Source organism: Hydra vulgaris, chromosome 08 (genome assembly GCF_038396675.1).
Source record: "Hydra vulgaris chromosome 08, alternate assembly HydraT2T_AEP".
NCBI lineage: Eukaryota > Metazoa > Cnidaria > Hydrozoa > Anthoathecata > Hydridae > Hydra > Hydra vulgaris.
In genome coordinates, this window is record NC_088927.1 from 29,613,326 (window position 1) to 29,637,093 (window position 23,768).

General features: G+C 29.6%; 1 protein-coding gene across 1 annotated transcript in view; it reads left to right on the forward strand.

Annotated features, from left to right (window-relative positions):
• LOC136083731 (proton-coupled amino acid transporter 1-like) overlaps window positions 1-15,162 on the forward strand; it is a 36,097-nt gene extending 20,935 nt beyond the window's left edge. The window contains exons 6-8 of the mRNA XM_065803378.1: window positions 8,791-9,060; window positions 11,850-11,939; window positions 14,647-15,162. Of these exons, the coding sequence (XP_065659450.1) occupies window positions 8,791-9,060; window positions 11,850-11,939; window positions 14,647-14,952 (666 nt within the window). The 3' untranslated portion in view covers window positions 14,953-15,162. The remainder of the gene's footprint in view (window positions 1-8,790; window positions 9,061-11,849; window positions 11,940-14,646) is intronic.
• The last annotated feature ends 8,606 nt before the right edge of the window (window positions 15,163-23,768 follow it).

A 23,768-nucleotide genomic window follows, 5' to 3' on the forward strand; every position in this document is an offset into this window, starting at 1 on the left:
AAACTTTATCAAAATTTTTAGAAATGTCAAGAGCGATGGCCTTAACCTCTCCACCTTTATCTAATGCACAATAAAACCTATCTGTTATTACTGTTAGCAAATCAGCTGTAGAATGAGAAGATCGAAATCCATATTGATGGTCAGAAAGTAAGTTATTAGATTCAAGATGAGAAATTAAGTGTTTGTTAATTAAAGATTTAAAAACCTTGCTTATGATAGGAGAAGACTAATGGGACGGTACTTAGACAAATCAGATCGCTCTCTTGAATTCTTGAGAATAAGGATAACAGATGCCGCTTTCCAGCAGGCTGGAAAACAAGACTCTGATAAGCACTTGTTGAATAGTTTTGAGAGTATAGACGACAGCTCCGGAGAACACTTCTGCAAGACAATAACAGGTATGTTGTCCGGGTCACAAGCTGTAGAAGAGGGCTAGGAAATCCCTTTAGATACAGAAGCTGGAGTGATACGAATGTCAAGCAATGGATCAACCTGCTTGTTGGCAATGTCAGGTAAAACGCAACTAGTGGAATCAAGAGATGATATTGATGAAAAGTTTTTAGCAAACAATTCAGCTTTGTCTTTAGGTGAGGTGACAAAGTCTGAACCATACAAGAGAGGTGGAATTAAAGATTTACCCTGATTATTAATACTATTAAAGATTCTCCAGAAGTCACGAGAGCCTACTTTTTGAGATGAGATACGAGATTTCATGACCTAAGAATAGCAGGCTTTGGTGTTAGACAAAACCTTTTTACAATAGTTTCTAGCAGTAATAAACAGACGTCTGTTTTCTGGAGATTTTTCCTGATAAGTATGGAAGTAACGGTTTCAATTGGCAATCGCAGCAGCACAGTTTGAGGAAAACCATGGAGGAGAGTGATGCTTGACCTGGAATCGTCCCTGGGTGAATTCTTACGAATGTAAATGCCCAAGCCAAGCATGTGACTATTATAGTCTTTACGAATTAAGGGAAGATAACCATCAACACTAAGATCGCAAGATGAGATAGCTGAACTCAAATTAGTCTCACAAAGAGTAAATAGGTCTGGTGAACTTTGCAAGAGATAAGACTCAACAGAAGAAAAGTTACTTCGAAGACCACAAATATTAGTGAATGATAGGTTTAGAGAACTTGGTGATGATGATGGTTTTTTGTGTTTTATAGTTTTTGGTACTTTATTTATTTTAAAATTAGATTGAAGAACTTGAATCAAAGCATAGATAGTACTCAGAACACTGTTTAATAGCCCAAGCAATTGCCTCATTACTACTAATAAACCCTAAGCTGTAGCGAAGGGCTCCAAATGTGGCCTCCGCAATGCACACCAAAAGTACAAACAGGGACACCATCCATGCGCAACATGGCACTGTTAATACTTTGATATTTTTCAGCTTTTGATGGAATCTGCCTCTCTGAGAGCTACCACAGAGTTTGGGAAATTAAAAATACATCTGCGCCAGCCTAATAGATGAAGAAAGGGTGCGAGGCTGGTCAACAGATAGAATCTGTTTAACCCTTAAAAGTTTCATGTTCAGTACAAATGCATAAAAATTCTGCATTATCTTCATCATTGCTTTGCTGTGCAGTTGCTTCTGTTGAAAATATTTTTTTTCTTAGCTCTTTGTTGTATGTTAATGTCACTTTTTGTGGTAAATAAGAAAACCATGTTTTTTATTTGACAAAGATAAGTTATGCAAAAACATCAATAGTGACAATATTGGTGTATTTTTTCTCTCTGTGTGTATGGTTTATGCATTTGAGTAAAATCTTTTAGAAGTTTAGGCTTTCTTTAGTGTTCTTCTATAAACTTATACATTAAAAATTTGACTTCTCACAAGTTTATATGCGCCATCTTTGCTCATTAATGCTTTAAGAATTCCATCTGGTTTGCTCTCTCAGTAAGATAATTTCCTTTTTAACAGTTAGCACTGACTTAAAATTCCTATGTCTTGAGGCTCTTGGTTTAGTAAAAGGTAGTGATGGTATTTCGTTAAAATTGCTCATCTTAAACAGATGTTAACTGCATCTAGCTACTGACTTATAGAAGGTCTCATAGGCAAAGGCATAGGGTAAACAGAAAAATTCTGTTGAGCAGCATCAAGCCCCTTCTTCATCTATTAGGCTGGCATAGGTGTAAACCTGTTACATTATCCTTGACTTTACTCTTAAATTTTCGCTTGTACTTTATTTGGAACTCTTGATACAAATGCATCTCTTGATACAAATGCATCTTTTGATACAAATGTATCTCTTGATACAAAGGCATCTCTTGATAAAAATGCATCTCCTGTTATGTTGTAATAAGAATACTATAAAAAATTTAGTTTAATGGTTCCCGAGGCTGGTTGATAAATTATAAAGGTTTCTTGAACTCTGTAGTAGCTCTTAGGCAGTCTGGTTCCATCAACAGCTGTCAGGTAATAATAATATTGGTTCAATGTTGAGCAAGGTTTTGGTATCCCTGTTTGTGCTTTAGGCGTGCATTGTCAAGGCTACTTAAAGCTACACTTCAGGTTAATTAGAAGGACTGAGGCTTTGAGTAGGGTGTCATGCGATATCTATGATTGAGTCATACTCTCACCACCATTTTTTGTTAGCTTTCATCTATCTTTTACAAATATTTATGGTCTTTGAATTAATTTTTCAATAGTTGAACTTTATCTTTTGAAAAAAATCACCACCTAGTTGCTCTTTGTAAGAATAATTTGAATTTGATTGTTTCATCTTTTTATCTGATTGCTTGATAATTGATGGGTTTTATCCTTTGATTGGAAAGACTCCAATTGCAACATGGTTGGCATGCTTATGCCCTCACATATGCTTATGTATGATTTCACCTGTTTAATGTGATATCAGGTTTTAATCCTATAATCATTTTTTATTATGCATCCATTCATTGTGCATCTCTTCACTCAATAATTCATCTATTTGTTTTTTTCTTGTCATGACTGCAATCTTTATAATGTTATTTCTGATCAAATTGACAGAGCCTTTTCTCTTTAACTATTAGTTAAAATTGTTATTAGTGACTTTAATAATGATACATGTCACATAATAGTGCCGAAAATATTTATCCTTGAAAATATCACCAAAATATTTCACTACCGAACAATTTAGAACTGAAAAGTATATTTTCATTGCAGGATCGAATTACAAAATCCTCTATGCGTCGAAAGTTTTAGAACCGAATTTTACAACCAAAAATGTTTGGATCGAATTACAAAATCCTTTCTTTTTTTAATTCAATTTAATTTAAAAACTTTATTTCAAATTGATTTTTACAAGATAGTTTTAGTTAACATTAAAACTAATTTAAATCAATACATTCAACTTTATTGACAGTACACACACAAATATAAATGTCATTAAAAAATTAAAATTAAAAAAAATTCATTAAAAAAAAAATCTCATGAAAATTTAAAATTTTTTCAGTTAAAAAAAAATATTTATAACAATACAATCTTAGCTAAAGATATAAGTCAGTATAAAATAAAACATAATTTGAAAAATTTGTATTATGTTTTTCATAAATATTGGATTTAGACAATAGGTTTAAAAGTTTTCATCATAAAAAATCTCAAATTTCTAAGATAGATTCCTGGACTGTAATCAAAAAATAATAATTCATCCAGTGACAAATCAAATCTTTTATAGACTATACTTAGAGCTTTTTTATGAATTCTATTTATTTGTTTGTTGTCTTTTTTTGAACAAAACATCCAAATTAGAGGACAATAAGAAAAGTTAGACAAATTAAAAGCATTAGGCAGCAAAATAGATTTATCATGGGATAAAAAATTTCTTAAGCGTGAAAGAGCAAAACATTTACTATTAGCTTTACTGCATAACTGTTTAATGCGCTCCCCAAACTTTAGATTTTTATCTATTGTTATAACAAGTAGTTTTACCATATTGGAGGCAAAAACCCTTATATTTACTATTTTTTAAGCCAACAAAAATAGAAATTGGACTTACCTGGGTTAGAACCATCGAGTTTAATTGAAACCAAATTGTGGTATTGGTTGCTTCTTTTTGCAAACAAAAAATAACCTCCTCAAAACTATAATCAAAGCATAAATAATGTTTCAAATAAATAATATGTCATAACAAGAAATTAAGTTCTTATGGAATGTTGTTGCAAGTTTTTCGCTTGAAAATTTTTTAAATGATTTATATATTAGTTTTTTAGGTGATAACTTATAAAACGTAGATCTAAACATTGTGTATGATGATGATCACTCACACCAGTACAAAAGGTATTCAAATGTTGAAAGCACAACTTTCTATTAGTGAGTATAAGATTTATACATGAAGGTTTACTAACCGATTTTAAAAAAGTTGGTTGTTTAATTAAACTAATGCACTGATCAAGTTGAAGGAATTCCTTCATTATTTTATTTAAAGGTTGCATATTAAAATCACCAATTAGAATATAATCTATATATGATTGTAAATAAAAGTCAAGCACTCCTTTTAGGCGATTAAAGAAATTGTCACAATTCTGATTTGGGGTTTTATAAACAGCAGTCACTAGTCATTTCCGCATTCTTAGTTTAATTTCAAAAGTGATAATTTGAATGTCATTAGGAAAATCCTTTTTTGTTAACTTTTTAGAAGGAATATTATCATTGATGTATACAAAAATGCCTCTACTTTATTGAGAAATATCCAGGCAATAGGGGTTTTATAACCTGAATATAAGAACTGATTAGTTGGAAATGAGCCGTTTAATTTAGTTTCACCAATGATAAGAACATCAACAGAGTTATTTATAAAGGTATATCTGAAAATTCATTAAGAATCAAATTTATATTTATAAATGGTAGACTGACATTTTTTGGATACTTGGCCTTTAATTTATCCAAATCAGAATTTAGTTTAAGATCTTCATTAATACTTGATAGGTAAGTTCGGTGATCTAAAATCACATGGGAGTTTCTGTCAAATAGACTTCAGATATGCAATAAAGTTCATGGCTAATCTACCAGATCCTCGCATATTAAGGTGGAGACCATGTAGCCCCAGTTGTTCATTAGACAAAGTTGAGTTATCAAAAATATTTTAATTACTCAGTTTTAATTTATTGGTTAAAGGTATTGTGGTAGGTTAAGCTTTTGCATTATCAAATTGATGAATCGGTGTAGATAAGATTATTGAACAAGATTAAGATTATTGACTCTAACTAAGATTGTTCCTGTTGGCTACTTATAATTGTCAATTTGGTTATCTTTATCAGCATTGCTTGTTGTTTTTTTTATTGTAAGGATAAACTTTGCTTTCTTGTTTTTTATGAAATTTTTTTTTTTGACCGAGAAAAGTTGCTTTTAATATTTTTAAACTTATGATTTCATTGAAAATTTATTTCATTATTAAAAGAAATTGTCGGTTCAGCTGGTTCAGAAATATTAGACTAGTATATTCGATTAGAATATATATTTGATTAGAAGTAATAATATTCTTTCATAAAATTTTGAAATTAATTTGAACACATACAAGGCTAACTGTGCAGTAACCGAGATAACGCTTATCAAACTGTGTTCAATGTATAAAATAAACAACTCTATCAACTTAAAATAGCATTTTACAAAAGCTGTACCATTTATTAAGTTTGTGTCCTACCTCAAATTGATACTCATTACAAAAATTATTAATTGGCAGTTGATAACAACAATCCACTTAAGTTTTAATTTACAATAGTAAATAATCAAACAATTCCTCCAATTAAGACACAAAAATATTTAAAAAGTTTTCAATTTCTGAATGACAAATTGGACATCTTTTGTTTCTGTCATTTGCAAGGATATCTGAACACTGAAGACACATACAAAAGTGTCTACACGGCAGAACAACAACTTCTAAAGGAAGTGCAAGGCATATCTTGCACAATGTCTTTTTGATAATTCTGAACATTTTCTTGTGGATTTTCGTCCTAAAATTAAATTTCAAAAATGAAATTAGATAAAAACATTGTAATGGTACCTTACAATATAAAAACTATACTACTGCAAGTTTTATGTATTCGTCTGAAAACATAAAATTTGCTGTAGTATAATAAGAATGTAGCCTAATCACCCTATCCGAGGTATTAAAATATTTAACTTAGACGCTTACTACACCAAATTATTTCATTTTCAGAAGTATTTTATGATGTGCATGATGTGAATTTGACAATTTAATTTACATGCTCTTGTTCTGTAACTCCCACTGATGTGAGTTTGATGTCATTAAAGAAGAAATCTGAAGCCTCAAGAAACTTTGTTGGAGTCCACTCTCCTGTGAAAAGTTTTTCTTCATAACTTTGTAATCGTTCAAAAGATTGAACTCTCTTCTTTGTCCTCTTCGAGATTGATGACCATTCTGTGATTATTTGAGTTCCAGTTCTGAATTCAGGATTATCTAAAAAATTCATTAAAAAAATCTTTCGATGCATTTTTATAACAAGAAATTTAATTCAAAACAAAAATTGAAATTGTAAATGCAATAAAGATTACAAATATACTATCAATTAATTGTTAAAAAAATTATTAAAGGGAAGATATATAAGCAAAATGTCAGAAGAAACCCTAATACCTTAAGGGATTACAAAATAAATCAAGTTACATTGTTATGAGTTTAATCGATGGAATTTAGCATATACAATATTCATTCAAATATGGCAATACCTAATGATATATATCGTCTAGAAACCTCCAGAAGCTAGGGTGAGCAGCCATGTATCTATTCATTTTTGAATGCAGTGCTTCCAAGACATTGTTGGTTCTGAATTGAAGTCCATGCACAGAAAAAAAACTGGGGTTTGTGTTGTCATCCAATACTTCTCAAAGTAATACACAAACTTTCTCATTTTTTCACAAATTTCAATGTTAGCAAATTGACTTCTGCTCTGATGAGAACACCAGGCAAGAGGCAATTTATTATGTAAGACTGTATTCCAAACAGCAAGCGCTTTAAACTTATAAAATTTATAAACGCCAAAATAATTCGACGCTAGAACTTTCGATTGTAAACCTTTTCAATGAATTTCGGTTCTAAAATCATTTATGACTTTTGATCGAAAATTCAATCAAAATTTTTTTGGTTCTAAATACATTTATGAATTTCAATCAAAAATTCGGTTGAAATTATTTCAGTTCTAATTTTTTGTGTGAATACTTTCGGTTGTGTAATAAGTTTCTCATATTCAGTTCTAAATCGAAATTTAGGATTCAGTCGAATCATAGGAACCATAGGATCATAGCTGTAGCTGATCTTATTATCTTACTCTTGGATAAAATAGAATTTGCAAAGAATTTATACCCTGATTCATTTCTTAAATCTAATAACCACATTTTTTCTGTCATTATAAAGAAACATGTTAATCCATTGATAGGCATCCAAATCACTCCTGCTACAGTTGCTAAAGTTATTTTTTACTTAAATTCCTCTATAGCATGTGGTCTAGGCGACATTTTTGTCATAGTCTTCCAACTGTTTTCCTGAACTCTCTTTATTACTATTTAAACTGTTTTACAAATCTTATTTTCCTACATGCTGGAAAGTCCATATGTGGTTCCAATTTTTAAAAAACTCTTAAGATTTCTATGACCCCTCTAACTGTCCCTCAATCAGTCTTCTTATTATTAGCAATTTCTTGAAGTCAACAATTTACAAACATATCTTAAGTCTTATATACAACTTTATGATAATATGAATTTTAATCTTCTAGTTCTACTGGTGACTTATTAATTGAACAGAAAGGTTCTATTATGCATTAGACAGAAGCTGTGAATGTAAGATGAGTTCCTTTTTGACATTTCAAAAACTTTGGATAGAGTCTAACATGCCTCTTTATAAGCTCTTTTCATTTGGTATATTTTAAAATGTTTTTAAAAGTTTTTGAATTCTTTGTTATCATCAACTTTAATACTCAGTATTAAAGTTGATGATAACACTCTCCTTCATTTTCTGTACTTTGGAAAGCGACAAAGTTCTAATTTTGATTCTGTATTGTTTCTCATTTGTAGTGATCTTCTTGACATCTTACTTCAATTGTGGTTCATACTCTGACACAACGATATACTCCGGTTTTAATAACGATATCACTTTTTGATTGATAGTAACAGAATAAATAGATAAACAGAAAGTTTATCTTTTATGTGATTTTTTGTGAATGCTTAAAACCCCCAGCAGCTGGTGAACTCAAAAAAAAAATTTAGTTGTTTACTATTAATAATTATTTTAATATTAATGATATTCCAATATCAATGAACTACTTTATGTACTTTTGGAGTATCTTTCATGAAACCATCTCATGAATCCATTGTATATCTCACCAATCTCATCAATCCATTGTATAGTTTGCTTTGGTTGACTTTATTTTGCTTGTCATACTCCTAATTCTATTTTCTATTTCTAGGTTCTATATTCTCTATAAATCTTTAAAATGTTCTTGTATGGAGTTCAATTAAGTATGACAGTTGTTGTCATATTTGAACTGGTTCTTCTAATAATGTCTTATAAAAATGGACTGTAAATGAAGTTCGATCTGTTCTAGCTCAGCTAGTTTAGCTTGAATTATCTGTCCCATTGTTAATGTTAAGTTGCATCTCTTTTGCTTTTTTAAAAATATTAACAAGGTTGCTGCTTAAGCAACCTATTATCTCTGGTTCTGTCAACCAAAACTTAATACTGTTTGAGTTGTCATTCAGCAATCTTTCATTCTTATACTGTAATGTTAAAATAATTATAATAATAACAATAGCAACAATAATAACCATATAATCTAATAAAAGCATTTTTTTTTATAGGTTATACCAATTGAGGGAAGCATGGGAAATAATCGCATTCGTTACCCAAAATTTTTACACTGTTCACTCTTTAGTGTTTCTGTTATACTGGCTTCGTTTGGAATTATTGGATATATATCATTTGGCGATAAAACTTGTCAAATTGTAACAGCTAACTTGAATGGACTTATGGCCACCATTCTTCAGATACTATTGCTTTTTGGTGTTTTATTAACATATCCTTTGCAAATTTATCCTTGCATTGAAATTACAGAAACATTGCTCATTAAAGTATTCAGCTAGTTATACTTTTTGTAATAAAAAGGTTAATTAATAAAAACAAAAATATATATCTATATATATATATATATATATATATATGTATATATATATATATATATATATATATATATATATATATATATATATATATATATATATATATATATATATATATATATATATATATATATTAATAAAAAAAAAACACATCTAATTTGAACTTCTACTGTCAGTTTCTCCTTCAGAACAATCATCTGGAAGGTTTCCTGATAATCCTGCTAAAGGTGAAACTGACAGTAGAATTTCAAGTTGGATAAGTGTTTTTTTTACTAGTTTATTACTGCTCTGTTCTCAAAGAACATTGAGCACTCTTTTTGTAAAAACACTAACATTTTGACATAGACTAACATATTTGGCTCCTGATAACTTGAACCTCCAAGGGACAAAAAAATAGTGTAACAAGTATATAATGTTATACATGATAATATAAAGATATTTTCTTTGTTCACACATATACACTTATGTAATACATACATTTGTAAAATACACTAACATAATTTTCATATATATATATATATATATATATATATATATATATATATATATATATATATATATATATATATATATATATATATATATATATATATATATATATATATATATATATATATATATATATATATATATATAAATATATATATATATATATATATATATATATATTTATATATATATATATATATATATATATATATATATATATATATATATATATATATATATATATATATATACAGGTACCGAAAAAAGTTTAGAACCACTTAACAATTTTGCGTAATTTCATTATTTTTTCAATGTATGAAACTAATATTGAACTTTGATGATAAATTATATATATTTATATATATGACATGTTTTAATAAAAAACCTAAAGGAATTTACACCGCATTCAATTGCATACACATTAAGCGATCAATAAACAAACTCACACAAATGTAATAAATTCAAATGAAATTAAATACATTTTAAACATTTAAACTTTTTAATAAATACATTTAAACAAAGCAATGTAAATATTTATATCATTATTAAATGGACCTTTGTTTTTAATCACCAAATGAAGTCTTCTATATATCCTTTAATTTTTAAAAGGATATATTCTATATATCCTTTGTTTTTAATCACCAGATGAAGTCTTCTAGGCATATTTTCAACCAACTTTGAACACTGATCTTTTTTAGCTTCCACCAAACTTGTCTGATTTCATCCTTTAAGGATTCTGTAGATGTACATTTGGTTCTATCAAGATTATCTTTGATGTATTTCCACAAATTTTCAATCGGATTAAGATCTGGACAATTTCCAGGCCAAAGAAGAACTTCAATTTTGTTGTCTACAAACCAAGCCTTTGATATTTTAGAGGTGTGACAAGTGGCATTATCTTGCTGAAATATTGAACAGTGAAGCTTTTTCAAAGAACATTTAGCGTTTTGTGACAAGATGTCAACATATCGGCATTGTTCATTTTTTCATTCTTTTTGATGAACTCTATACTTCCTGCACCCTTATATGCAAAGCAAGCCCAAACCATGACACCTGGAGAATGTTTGACTGTCTTGATGGTGTATCTTGGATCATATTTTGAGGAATTACAATCACGTCGGACATATTGTTGTTGGCAATCTTGTTGCAAAAAGGTTGACTCCTCATGCATGTCATATATATATATATATAATTTATCATCAAAGTTCAATATTAGTTTCATACATTGAAAAAATAATAAAATTACGCAAAATTGTTAAGTGGTTCTAAACTTTTTTCGGTACCTGTATGTATCTATATATATATGTATATTAGTGACCATATAGGGATGTTAGAATATTTTTATCATTTGTACCACATTTGTGTCTCCTAAAAGAAAAAAAAAAGGTCCTAAGATATTTTCAGAACTTTCAGATTCTGGTGGTGGTGGGGGATGCATCCCCCTGGATATGTCACTGATCTATGCATATATATACATATATATATATATATATATATATATATATATATATATATATATATATATATATATTTATATATGTAACTTATCTTTAAATATCTTTGCTTTCCTAACGTTCTTATAACTAGTTTATTGTATACTTTTTTTATTTTTATGACTGCAATTATCTTATATATTGAAAATATATATGTATGTGTACTTTACTATTATTTGAAGCTTTAAATTTTAACATGCAAATTTTAACAAACAATTAATATTTTATGAGTATGAACTTATATGTGCAACATAAAGTTAAAAAATTTACAATACAATTTACTATTAAAATAAAAATTTTAAATAACTTAAAATACATAAATTGATATAGCTATAAAAGTAAACTTTGTTAGCTTATAAGTATGTGTGAAATATGTAATTTTTGTAAATATTTTGTAAAAAAAATATGTATAAATTTATGTTTATTTTATTAACAATTTAAAATCAGTCTGGTGATTAAGCTTATTTTAATCAAACTAAAAAAGACTCAATAAAATTTCTTTGGTAATGTGACTTTCAACTTTTCATTAAATTTTATCGTATAGGAGCTTGATTTAAATGATACTTTGCAAAATCAATAGAAATGTTGCGCTACCAATATTTACAATTAGTTAGGAAGTTATTTTGAAAGTTTGCTAAATAAACCTCAACTTGTAAGTAATGCACGTTAGGGGTTAATTTATTTAGAAAGTTTGCTAAATAAATTGTTTAGTAATGCACATTTATATATTTTATATATATATTTTTTTTTTTTTTTTAGTATCGCAAATGGCGTCACCGAGTTTTTCAACAACAGTCTATTAGAGAGAATCAAATTAGCTATGAAAAAGAATGTGCAAAAGAATGTGTAGTATGTTTCAGATTTTCTTAATTTTTTTATTTATTGTAAATGAATAAATAATGTTACTAAAAAAAAAGGCAGGTAATCTAAAACTCGACAATTGCTGTCTGTAAGACATAAGCACATTGAAAATAAGAACGTGTTAAATTTATTAGGTTTGAGAAAAAGAACAAAGGTTGGATGTGAAAACTGAGTGTCTAGTATTATTGTTATTTTGTTATTTTTATTTTTTTTTAAATTGAAGTTAAGATAAATGGTGTAAGGTGGTGTTAGATGGTGATTAAATGGTGATGCTGTAAAGATTTATAATTATACATTTATAATGAGACCATCACTGTAATATCCAGATTCTAGTTATTGTTGAATCTAAAGCTGACCATAGGCTAGATTTAAATTCATGCCAGCCATTATCGAGACATGAAATTGATGTATCATTATTAGATACAAACGCAATTTAATATGTTTTTAATTTAATTTTAAAATTTTTAAATTTATTCAATACATCTATTTTTTATTTTGTTGGCGTTATTTTTTCTGTTATTGCAGAATGACTGTTCTTTTTTACAGATTCTGAATTTTTCTTCACTTCTGCAATTGCAGAAATCTAGAATCTGCAAAAAGATATAAGTCAAGAAAAATGTGGTAGTGGTGTAGTGGTAGAGCTCTCGTTTTATAAGCAAGAAGTTCTAAGTTTTTAGCAGTGGCCTTAGTCATCAAGATTAGTGTTTCGGAGTTCAAGAATTAAAAGAAGGTTGTAGCCACAATAAAGTTGCTTTGACTGTAGTGCACTCCTTGTAGTGGTCTCTTTGGCCTTGGGGAATAATAAAAAAATTTATAAAAAAAATCAAGAAGAACTAAGTCAAAAGTCAATCTAAAAGGTTTAGAGCAATTTTCAAATTTTCAACTCTAAAAATGTGCTTAAAATATTGGCAAGAGCTGCTGCATTGCATTTTGGAATACCAAGAGTAATGTTGCAGATTGAATGGCAAGATTCAAATGACCGTTAAGGCAGATTAGAAGAGTTTGTTTACTTTCGATCTGGAGTACGAATTATTAGATTTTGCTGACAACAGAAACAGGATATGAATTTCTTTTTGGCAAAATATTAAGAATAGACTAGGTAAACTGGCTGATTCTAATAATGGAAAATTATCTTGCTAATGTTTATTATTCCTCAAAAATTTTCACTAGAGTATGGCTTTTCTTTGACAACTTGAACCAACTGTTGCAGTTTGACATCAGTGTATAAAGTCTTTTAAACTAACCAAGTATTTTTATGCTCTTCAAAAGCTTATCAAAGACCTAAAATCACACAAGATCTGATATATGGACAAGGCTGGGCTGCTGCTGCTGCAAAAAAATAAATTAACATGCTTGAAATACTTGCGAACTAGTGGCAATAGCTAAATGATTACAGTAATCAGATGTTTTAATATGACTGGTAAAAGATTACCTCCGCACACCATTCCCAAAAGGTAGACTGTAATGACACTTTATGGATTCCAAGTACAGGACACTTCTAAAGGTTCCTTGTGGACTTTAATTTGCTTAAGGTGAACTAAGTAAGATATTGCAAAGCTTTAGTTTGAGAAGGCTGACAGACCTTAAGCACTTGCATGGCCTTGACTTACATATTTTTATGGAGTTAATTGAGAAATAAGAACAAAGTATAAACAAACAGAGAACAGTAGTAATAGAGTTTCTTACAAAAGTGTTATGAAATGTATTTTGTAAAATAATTGCAATTATTTTAAATAAATTTGAACTGATACAATATTTAAAAAACAGTTCAGAACTGTTTGAAATAGAATGGCCAGAATTAGGTTCAATTTATATAGCTTGGCTATATTTAGGACCAAGTGGCTGAAATTTAATCAAGTTAAAGCCCTAAAAGTTTCAGTTAATTATTAGCTGCCTTCAATTTCAAAACCTATTTGTAAATAGATCTACATTGTTTACAGATTTTTAATCAGCACAGTCTATTTGAGCAACATGGTTGATTGATGGAATACATTAAAAAAAAATTAAGTTATGATTTGGTTTAATTCCCTGTAATCTTTGTGCTTGAATTTTAAGTAACATGTAATCTAATTTAAAATTAATTTTTATTTTTATTTTCATTTTTTCAAGGCCTAGGGAGGCACTATAGTTATGTAATTTTGTAATCATTGTTATGAAATTATGTAATCATTGTTCTCTCTCTCAAGCTTTAAATTCTGAAACATGAACCTTGATGAATAAATCTGCTGCCTGGTGGAACAAGTTAGGTGCAATACTTTTGAAGACATAGTAAGTTTAAACACCGCAACTTTTGCTTACGAAGCAATTACTCTGTAAAGTATTATTTACAGATTTTGGATAAATGATAACTAGATTGTTGATAATGTTAATCAATAATATCCAGGACAAGGTTTTGCCTAATTAAAATGGATGTCAAGGCTGTTCAAAAATTAAATACTCTGTTACAGGTTTAAATGGCTCCCTACTTTGTATTTTTATTAAAAACACTTGCAGTTTTGATTTTTTTAAACAATTATTTTTTTGGAATAAAAAAATAATACGCAAGTTGAATAAAAAAACCCCAAAAAATCAGTATAGTCATTAAGTAAAATTTTATAGCCCATTATTAAAAATATTTTTAATGCGTACAACTTTCTGGAAATCTTTATATTATTTATAAATGCATGAGTTTCTTTTGTAATCCTCTTTTTTTTAGTTGGTATGGGAAGGAAATCTTATCCGCATAGCTTTAGTTTCAATGACAGCAATTATAGGACTTATATTTCGGGAACAGTTTGCTTATATTGCTGCCTTTAACGGAGCAGTTGGTAGTTCTTTGTTGGTTTATATTCTACCACCAATGATTCATATCTCACTAAAACAAAAAGAACTGAAAAAAACAACACTTTTTAAAGATATTTTATTAATCTTGTTTGGAGTAGTAAGCGGAATTATTGGATTAGTAGTAGCAGTTAAAGAAATAATTATATCATTTGAAAGCGGCGGGCCTGCTCATTGTTGATTAAATCTTTACTTACTTTATTATTATTATTATTGCATCTTTTTTATGTTTCTTTTGAATATTCTTTTTTTATGTTTAAAATATTTTTTAAAGTGAGATTATAAGATTATAGAAAATTAGTAAAGACATTTATAAAGACCTTTTGTGAAATATGTTTTATAGATTGTAAGATATATGTATCGGAACTTGAATTTAATATGGTTATAATTATGGTTCCATGTTTTCTTTGTTTTTAAAGTTTTACATCTATTTAGTTGTTGTAGCTAACATGCGCACGTTAAAAATCCACATGATAGTCAAATGTAATAAAGAGGTTACATGGCTCTTAAATTTTAGTTTTCAATTAGTTGCTTCTTTTCTGGTTTTAATTCTTTTTTCTTTTTGAAAAGTTCATTTTTATAAATTTATTTTAATATATGAATGTTTATAAAATTATTTTTTTATGTTTAGATGTGCGTATGTTTGTATGTGTGTGTGTTTGTTTGTTTGTTTGTGCGCATGTGTTAAATTAAATCAATAAGGCTGTTTATGAACTTTTTGATATTTTAAAATTATATTTTATATTCATATATCTAATTTAATTAGAATTTATTGGGTTATAACCATTTGGTATTCCTTGTTTCCTGCGTTGAAAATTGGTAAAAATTGGTTTAAAAGTAACTAAAACAATCATTGGTTTATTTTCTTTTTGATAAAAGTCACTCACTATCGCCCTTTATTACACGCACCCACTATCGCCCTTCAATACACGCACCCACTATCACCCTTTATTACACGAACCCACTATCACCCTTATTACACGCACCCACTATCACCCTTTATTACACGCACAAACTATCACCTTTTATTACACGCATCCACTATCACCCTTTATTACACGCAGGATCCTATATATCAGTAAAAAAAAATTTCATCAAAAGTGTATCAATCTGGGTCTCAAATAAGGTTTCAAAATTTGCCATCTTTTTTTATTTAAAAGATGATAAAAAAGTATATTGCTATAAATATTGGCCGTATCGATTTTTGTTTAAAATTTGCTTTTTAATTAATTAATTTTTATTTAAAACCATCATTTTTTCTAAATTTTTTATATAATTCTAGTTTTTTTTTGTGTCAGAAAATACAAACATACATACATATATGCATACATACATGCATACATACATGCATCTCATTTCTTTTTCTTTCTCTAGTCAGCTCCTAAATATATTTGATTAATCAGACGTTCCAAGAAATCTTACAATATCTTCAAAGAACACTCTCTGCGGTGCTCTCTGGCAAGACTCTCAACGTTTTTCATGTATGATGAGAAAAATACATATAAAAAAAGCGTGAAATGTTTAATTTTTATGCATAGCTAGCGTAAATATCTTTTAAAATTCTATGAGCATAGGAAATTAGTTTATATATTCAAACTATTGAACAGTATAGCTTTAAGAAAAAAATGAAGATCAGCATTTATATTACACTTAATAGAAACTATAATATACTTAATAAACTTGCTTTAATATAAGGAGGTAAATTTTTAAAATTTAATACTTTTATTTTGTACAAAAAGAAACAGTTTAGGGAATCTTCGAGAATCTATATTAAGTTCTTGAACAAATAGCAACAAGTGCAAGATGTATATGTTTCTTTGTAATCTTACAACAATATGATAGTAAGAATAATAATATAAGATAACAAAGTTAATACAAATTTAAGGAAAAAAAAAAAAAATTTTTTTTCTTATTAAAATTAATTTCAACAGAATACAAATTATAGAAACAGTAATGAGAAGTATGTCTACTATAATAAAAAAATAAATAAAAATAGCAATAATAAATATTATAATTATAGTTGTAAGCATAAATTTATTTATAATAATAAGTTAACAATTGATTAGGATGATGTCATCTTTAAATAGAGTATAAGTAATTACAAGCACAAAGACATACATAAAGACATATAGAACATAAACATATTGATTAAACCACATAGAACATACATTAAAAATAGCCATGAAGAAATCATAACTTGCAGGTTAAATGTATAAAAGAAGAAAAAACAAACAAAAAAGTACTGATAATAATTGTAGTAATAATGATAAGAAAATTAAGAGAATATTTTCATAATAATGTCTAAAAGATAAAATAAAATAATTTTCAGAATTTTTAAAAGTTGATTTTGTTTAAGATAAAGAAAAGGTATTTCACAATGTAGTTTTTTAAATTCGTATTGAAAAAAATACATCTTAAAGTATCTTTTCTTTGTCTGAGCTCCTGTTCCATTCACAGATGCACTAATAGACAATAGCATTTTTACCATGCTTCTGGTTTTTATAACATGGTACATTTAATTTTCTATTGCATGCATTTCAAGTAGAGTACTAGCCTACTCTCTGTGAATAAATTTGTAATGGAAGATAATAAATTTTTATATAAGGAGTCAAAAACAAAAAGAAGATTAGCACGCTTTACTAATTCTGGAAATTTTGAAACTTTAAGTTTTTTGAAGAGATCTGATGTATCTGGTTTAATTGTTTGGAAGTTTTTTTAATAATGGATTGACGTTGAGACGATAGAAATTTGTTAATGCGATAGTTTCCAACTTGACCCCCTGACAGCAATTGCAAATATAAGATAAGAATAATGCATAGTAAATATTCTTAATTTTAACTTTATTGACGTAAAGTTGAGTTATTGAAAGCATACCGTTACCTCGAGTTTCTTGCGTAGCTCATCAATGTGAAAGTTCCATGAAAGATTGCAGTCAATACCAAGACATTAAATAACTTTCAAAGGAGAGAAAGGCCGCTTATTATTAAACTTCAACTTTTTTATTGAAATAATTTTTTTCTCGAAAATGAAAAAAAGTTCAATTTTTTCGGTGTTAAGGCATATTAGGTGAGTATTAACATTTTAACATAAGGAATGATACGATTTGTTGATGTGCAAGAGATTTTGTATCATCAGCAAACAAATAAACTGACGAGAAGTGAACAGAGTCGGCTAGGTTGTTAACGTAGATAAAAAATATAAAAGAACCATACTTGGTCCTTTTTTATTTTTTTTGCAAGAACAGGAACACCACAAAAAACAGATTTATTACCAGATTTAAAACCATTAATACTTACAAACTGTTTTCAATCTGAAAAATAAGATCGAAACTAGTCATTTACAACACCGCGAATTCCATAATGTCCTAATTTAGAAATAAAAATACTATGGTTAGTGACAAAATCACCATAAACGAAATGACCAGTATCAAGATTTTTTCTGTTGTATATAATAATGCATAGGAAGTAGAATGTTTTGATCGGAAACTAAATTGAAAATCATTTAAACAATTAAACGAGTTTATAAAAGGGTACGCTTTTGATATCTGACGTAAGACAAATGAATATTGGATTTGGTTTTATGAAAAAGCATTTGTTAAAAAAAAAATTAGTGTTCAATGATTTAGAGGATAAAATCAGGTCAGTTATGTAAATTTCATTTTTTCGCAAACAGTTGAGGGATAATTTATTTAAACTTTTGACGTTTACTAAATTGTTAATGCCAACTAACCCTCTAATAAATTGAAAAAATTTTAAGTGGATTTTTTTACTAAGTTTAATCAATGTAATTATCATATAATTATCATAAAATTATATCTCTTCAAAATACTTTCAAACTTGTTTATATTAATAAGATTTTAGAACCTACATTTTTTTGTTCGAAAAGATTGCGGAATAAATTTTATAATTCTTTATAATGAAACTGGTTTAAATCGACATTTGATACTAGTTTTTTAAGTGGGGCATAGCGATCTAAAATCAATGTTGTTTACGTAATAAACGTTCGGAAACATGAGTTAGTATCATTGGACTTTATAACATCATCCCATTTAATTTTTTTAATAAATCAGATTTAAAGTTTTCTTTATTGAAGTTTTTAAAACCCCTGCTATATTAATTGAATGTGTCTGGTATAAATAATCTATTGAAATTGGGACAAATGCAGGCAAATGGGACAAATTGAGGTAAATGATCAGAAACAGAAGTTGTCTAAATTCCTAAATCAATTTCATGAGTTATTAAATTAAAGAAAATATTATAATAGGGTAGGGTACATGAGAACTATTTTTGAGTTTTACTGAACGAGCATTTTCTATGGCCAAATTTCATGCTGAAGACAAATTCACCAAGCATTTTGCTGTACTACATCGTTTGATATCGGATCGCGGCTATTTTGCAAACTGGCCGCTATAATGACAACTTTTTCTTAGACCCCTACATTTTGATCCAGATTAAACCTTGTGATAAATCCTTTCTATCGTTTTCCGGGTCAAGGAATTCAAATTTTAATGTAAAATTAACGTAATAACAATGGCTTACTTTATATGCGAAAAAATGCTACATTTTACATTTCTACGACATTCCAAAAGTTAAGAGATTGATCTGTAAATCGAGTCGCACTAATTCAAAGGCAAAAAGAATAAGCCACAGTTTGTTCTTATATATTCATCACAAACCGAATATTTTATTGAGTATTAATTCAGCAGTTAAAACACTTTTCAGTAATCAATCAATGTTGTCAACAAGATTATTCACACGCTTGAGAACATTTTTTATAGAAATTCTCAATTCCTCAAGAGTGAATTTCTACATTTTGATTTGTCCGTTGTCCAATTTCACGTGTCTTTTCTGTCTGATATCAGGAGCCTCAGTGAGACGCAGATAACATATTTACCTTAGGGGCTTACTCTCAGATAATGAGTCTAGTATTTCAATATCAGACTGCGTCAGCGGTCCTCTATTCTTTTTACAATCTTCCAGCACTTTGAAAGTTTTTAAACTTTTCTGCTTTTTCCGTTCTTCCTTTTTCACAATAGATAGTCTTTGGGTGGCCTGAGCGGTTGTTATAAAGTCCTTTTCTAGTTTTCTGACCAGCTTCACCTCATCACACGTCCTTGTCCATTTCCATTTCTTTCTCTTGTCCCCGCATGCAAACTCGGTAAAGGATGAACCTCTAAGTAGACCATTTGTCATCACTACATTTTTGATGGATAACGTAGTGACGGTTGTGAAGCCACCACATATTTTGACTCGGTTGTCAAATTTTGAGAATTCTGATTCACACTCTAGATTGGCAGGAGATGCCAGTTTCAACTTTTCCAAGCGATATCCGGATTTTTGAAGAAGTCCATTTCGGATAACAGTCTATTGAATGTTTTTAATACTTGTTCTAGAATAGCACCAATAAAAAGATCTTTACCAGCGGTTGATTGTCTTTTCTCGGCTTTCAGGTTTCTGAGTTCCAGAATTTTGGTTTCAAAAATGTTTGCACACCATCCCAAAATCGTTCATCATCCGTGGAGATTTTACGGTCATCCACCCCCAGATAACCCATTATTGGAAATATCAAGATATCGCTGAGTTCAGCATAGATTTCGGCACACAGCTGAAACCAATCATTTTGAATGTACGTAGCTGCTGCCTGCACTAACCTATTAGAATTTATGTCAACCACATTGCTAAAAAACTGCATTATTAAATCTCTCTGTTTTATGAACTGTTTGGAAATATTCGCGATTCTTCCAAATCGGTTCGAAATAAATTCACTGAACCCGCCGATCTCATTTTTAGCATTCAGCTATTGTTTATACTCGTTGTAGAGAGAAAAGGAACTAGGCGCATGGCTTAGCGATAAAAGCTTAGAAATAGCGGTTTGGAGATGCAGCAACTTATGAACACCAATTTTTCGTTTTGCATTTCTGAACACTTTTTCTACAACATGGCCCACACCCAAAATCACATGTGCGGAACATTTAATGATTCTCTGACTGCTCACGTCTGAGCTTTCTGGTGACGTCGCGTTGTCTCCGGCTCGATCAGTCATGAAGAAGTCTATGGAATTGAGTATATTATCTACCGTAACATCAGCTAAAGCTGCTTAGCTAAGCAAGTCTGAAATATACGCTTCTGCTCCATCTGATCCAGAATGACTAGCATTTTCTGTGTAACCGGTAGTGACTGCTCTCTCTTGTTTATTTGGATCGATTATAGTTATATGATCGGTTTAATGTCGTACATAAGATAGCCCGCTGCTTTGATAGTGCTGCTTTGAGATTGGCAGTTATGCTAAAGTCAAATTGTTGCATGTACGCCTTCGCATCAGTGCGTCAAAACCAGGAACGTTACTGTCCAACTCCGAAGTATAATCAATTTTTCTAGGTTACTGGCAGTAGACCAATTTTGTCCAAACACTACATTTGCTGTAGTCACAATGATTCCAATGAGATCATTTCTGCTCACTTTGTATTGCTCACAATGCACTGAACTGTGCATCGTATTATCCGTTCTTTGAAAATGAGACAACCAGTTTGAACCTTCAATTTTAAAAATGAACAATGATCTGGCGCAGAGGAGCTCATCGTTGAAGTAGACGGCAATTGAAAATCTAATTTTTGCCTTGTCACTGCAGATGATAGATTGGATTCATCCAGATTCATAGTGAGAAGTTCGAATTTAGGATCAGAGTCACTTAGAAGGCTGCTGTCAACATGTTTTGGTGATGCAGGATACGTCAGTTTTTGTGCAATTTGGTGGTCATCAAGTCGTTGTGTTTTTTTTTTCTCAGATAATGAAAGTCTTCGGTGTACTGGTTTCTTCTTCTTGCTCCTCTTTCTAGACACCGTGTCGTGACACGTAAAAGTGTACGGCCTGAAATGGTTATTTTGGTAGAATAGTTCATCTTCTTCTGACATTGTCACGCCAAATTTTTGCTCCAGATACTTTTGATACAACTTGTCTTTAGTACGTTTGTCGTACGCTTTAGTACGTTTGTCTTTAGTACGTTTGGTCATGCTGTCGTTGAACTCATTTACTTCTACATACCATTCGTCCAATTTGTTATGACTTTTATTTCATTTTTGTTTGCAGATTTGATGAATCTCTGATAGTCAGTGCGAAATTTCTTCGCAACATTATTGACATGCAAAGGATAAAATTTCTTTGCAATCTAACCTTCGATGAATTCGGCTGCTACAGTTTTACTGGCAGCCTCTTGAGACAGAGTCTTCTGTCCTAGTTTCGTGGTGCACAGATGAAGCATTCGACCCAACATGTGTGCTCCAGTCTGAAGTTTAGGTCAAGCGATCAATTTTTCCTGTTCACAACACGATCGCTTCGTAGCTTATGTTTTCGAAATGATGGCTTATGGAGCAGTATCCATTGTTTTATAGTAGTGCGGACGTAACGACTGTTATGTGTACCGTATGTGCCTACGTTCTTGCCGCACGGCTCACTTGGTAAGAAGATACATTTAGGAAAAAGCGGTGCAACAGCGCAAAGAATTTATTTTATTTATTTATAATTTATTTATAGTTGACACATACGGTTGTTACATTGATAGCTCTATAATTGAATAAGTCAACTGACACTTATCCTTCAAAAATAAATATAGTTATAAACATAAATTGTAAGATAATCAATAAATACGTTAACAAAAAAAAAAGCGAGGAACTTAAAAACTTCGTTCATAGATATAGAAGCAATTTGTAATTTTACTATGAAAATCTCAGTGACTAAACAATGCAGGTTTTTTTGGTGTACAGTTAAAGTACCGCTGTTTAGTATGAGAGTTTCAAATGAAGATTCATAGTCTCTGTAGATAATTCTAAGAGCTATATCATGGATTCGATTTATGCGATTATTTAGTTTCTTACTGTGAAACATCCATATAAGTGGGCAGTGTGAGAAGTTTGAAGTTATAAATGCAGAAAGTATAAGTTTACGTTGTTTAAAAGACATATGAGTCATTCCGTCAACTCCGTTAGTGAAATTTTGTCCAACAGCTATAAAAACGAAATTTTTACTGTCAACTCCGTGATTTCCTCTTAATAACAGAGTTGATAACAACATAACGAAGCTGACATCACGAAGATAAAAACAAAAGCTTTAAACTAAGCTATTTTCTGCATTAAATAAACACGTCAACCATTAGGAACTTACTGCAGCGATAAAATATGATTACCTTGCAGCATTAAATATATTTACCATATGTACGCTGCGTTTTTTTAATATCAAGTTATTGTAAGAGTAATTTGTAAGTATTTTAGTATTAGGATTTCATTTATTGTTTGGTTTTTATTTACATTTGACTCTAATACGTTTGGCTTTTAAAATAAATGTAAATCTTGAAATATATTTTAATAATAATAAATAAATAATAAACAAACTTTTGGTGTATCAACAAATACAGTAATTATACTATTTTTCCAAAAGAAATACAACTAGGCATATAGCATGAAAACTTCAAAGAAATCTCGTGCTGAATTTCAGAAAGCGTTTCGGGACAGACAATTAGAAAAAAATGCAGACATATTTCGTTAAAGAGAACGCAAACGTTGGCATTTGCGGCGTGAGCAGAAGAAGGTTAAAGTGATATCAGAATTATCAGAAAGAAAAAAACGAATTGTTCGTCTTTGTTGGCGCGTCCAGAAAGAAAAATTAAGAGCAAAAAGAAAGATTGAAACATCGTTATCAGAGTCACCAGAACGCGAATTGAGTAGGAATAACGAACGCAAACAAAGGGGTAGATCAAAGGTTGCTTACCGAAAAACAAAGGCTTATAGAAAAATACAAACATTAATGGACGAGTTGGAAACGGCTACTTGTTCAGCCCAAAAATACCATAAACGTTAGTTAAGGCTTAAAAATTTCCTGCTTGGTTTACAAGCAAATTCACCTACAACCACTGATAGATCATCTACTTCTTCTGTAGAAAACGGTTTTCTAAAAGATGAAAGTATTATAGTTTGGTTCCAGTGGGAAAAAGAAAAACAGAAATATG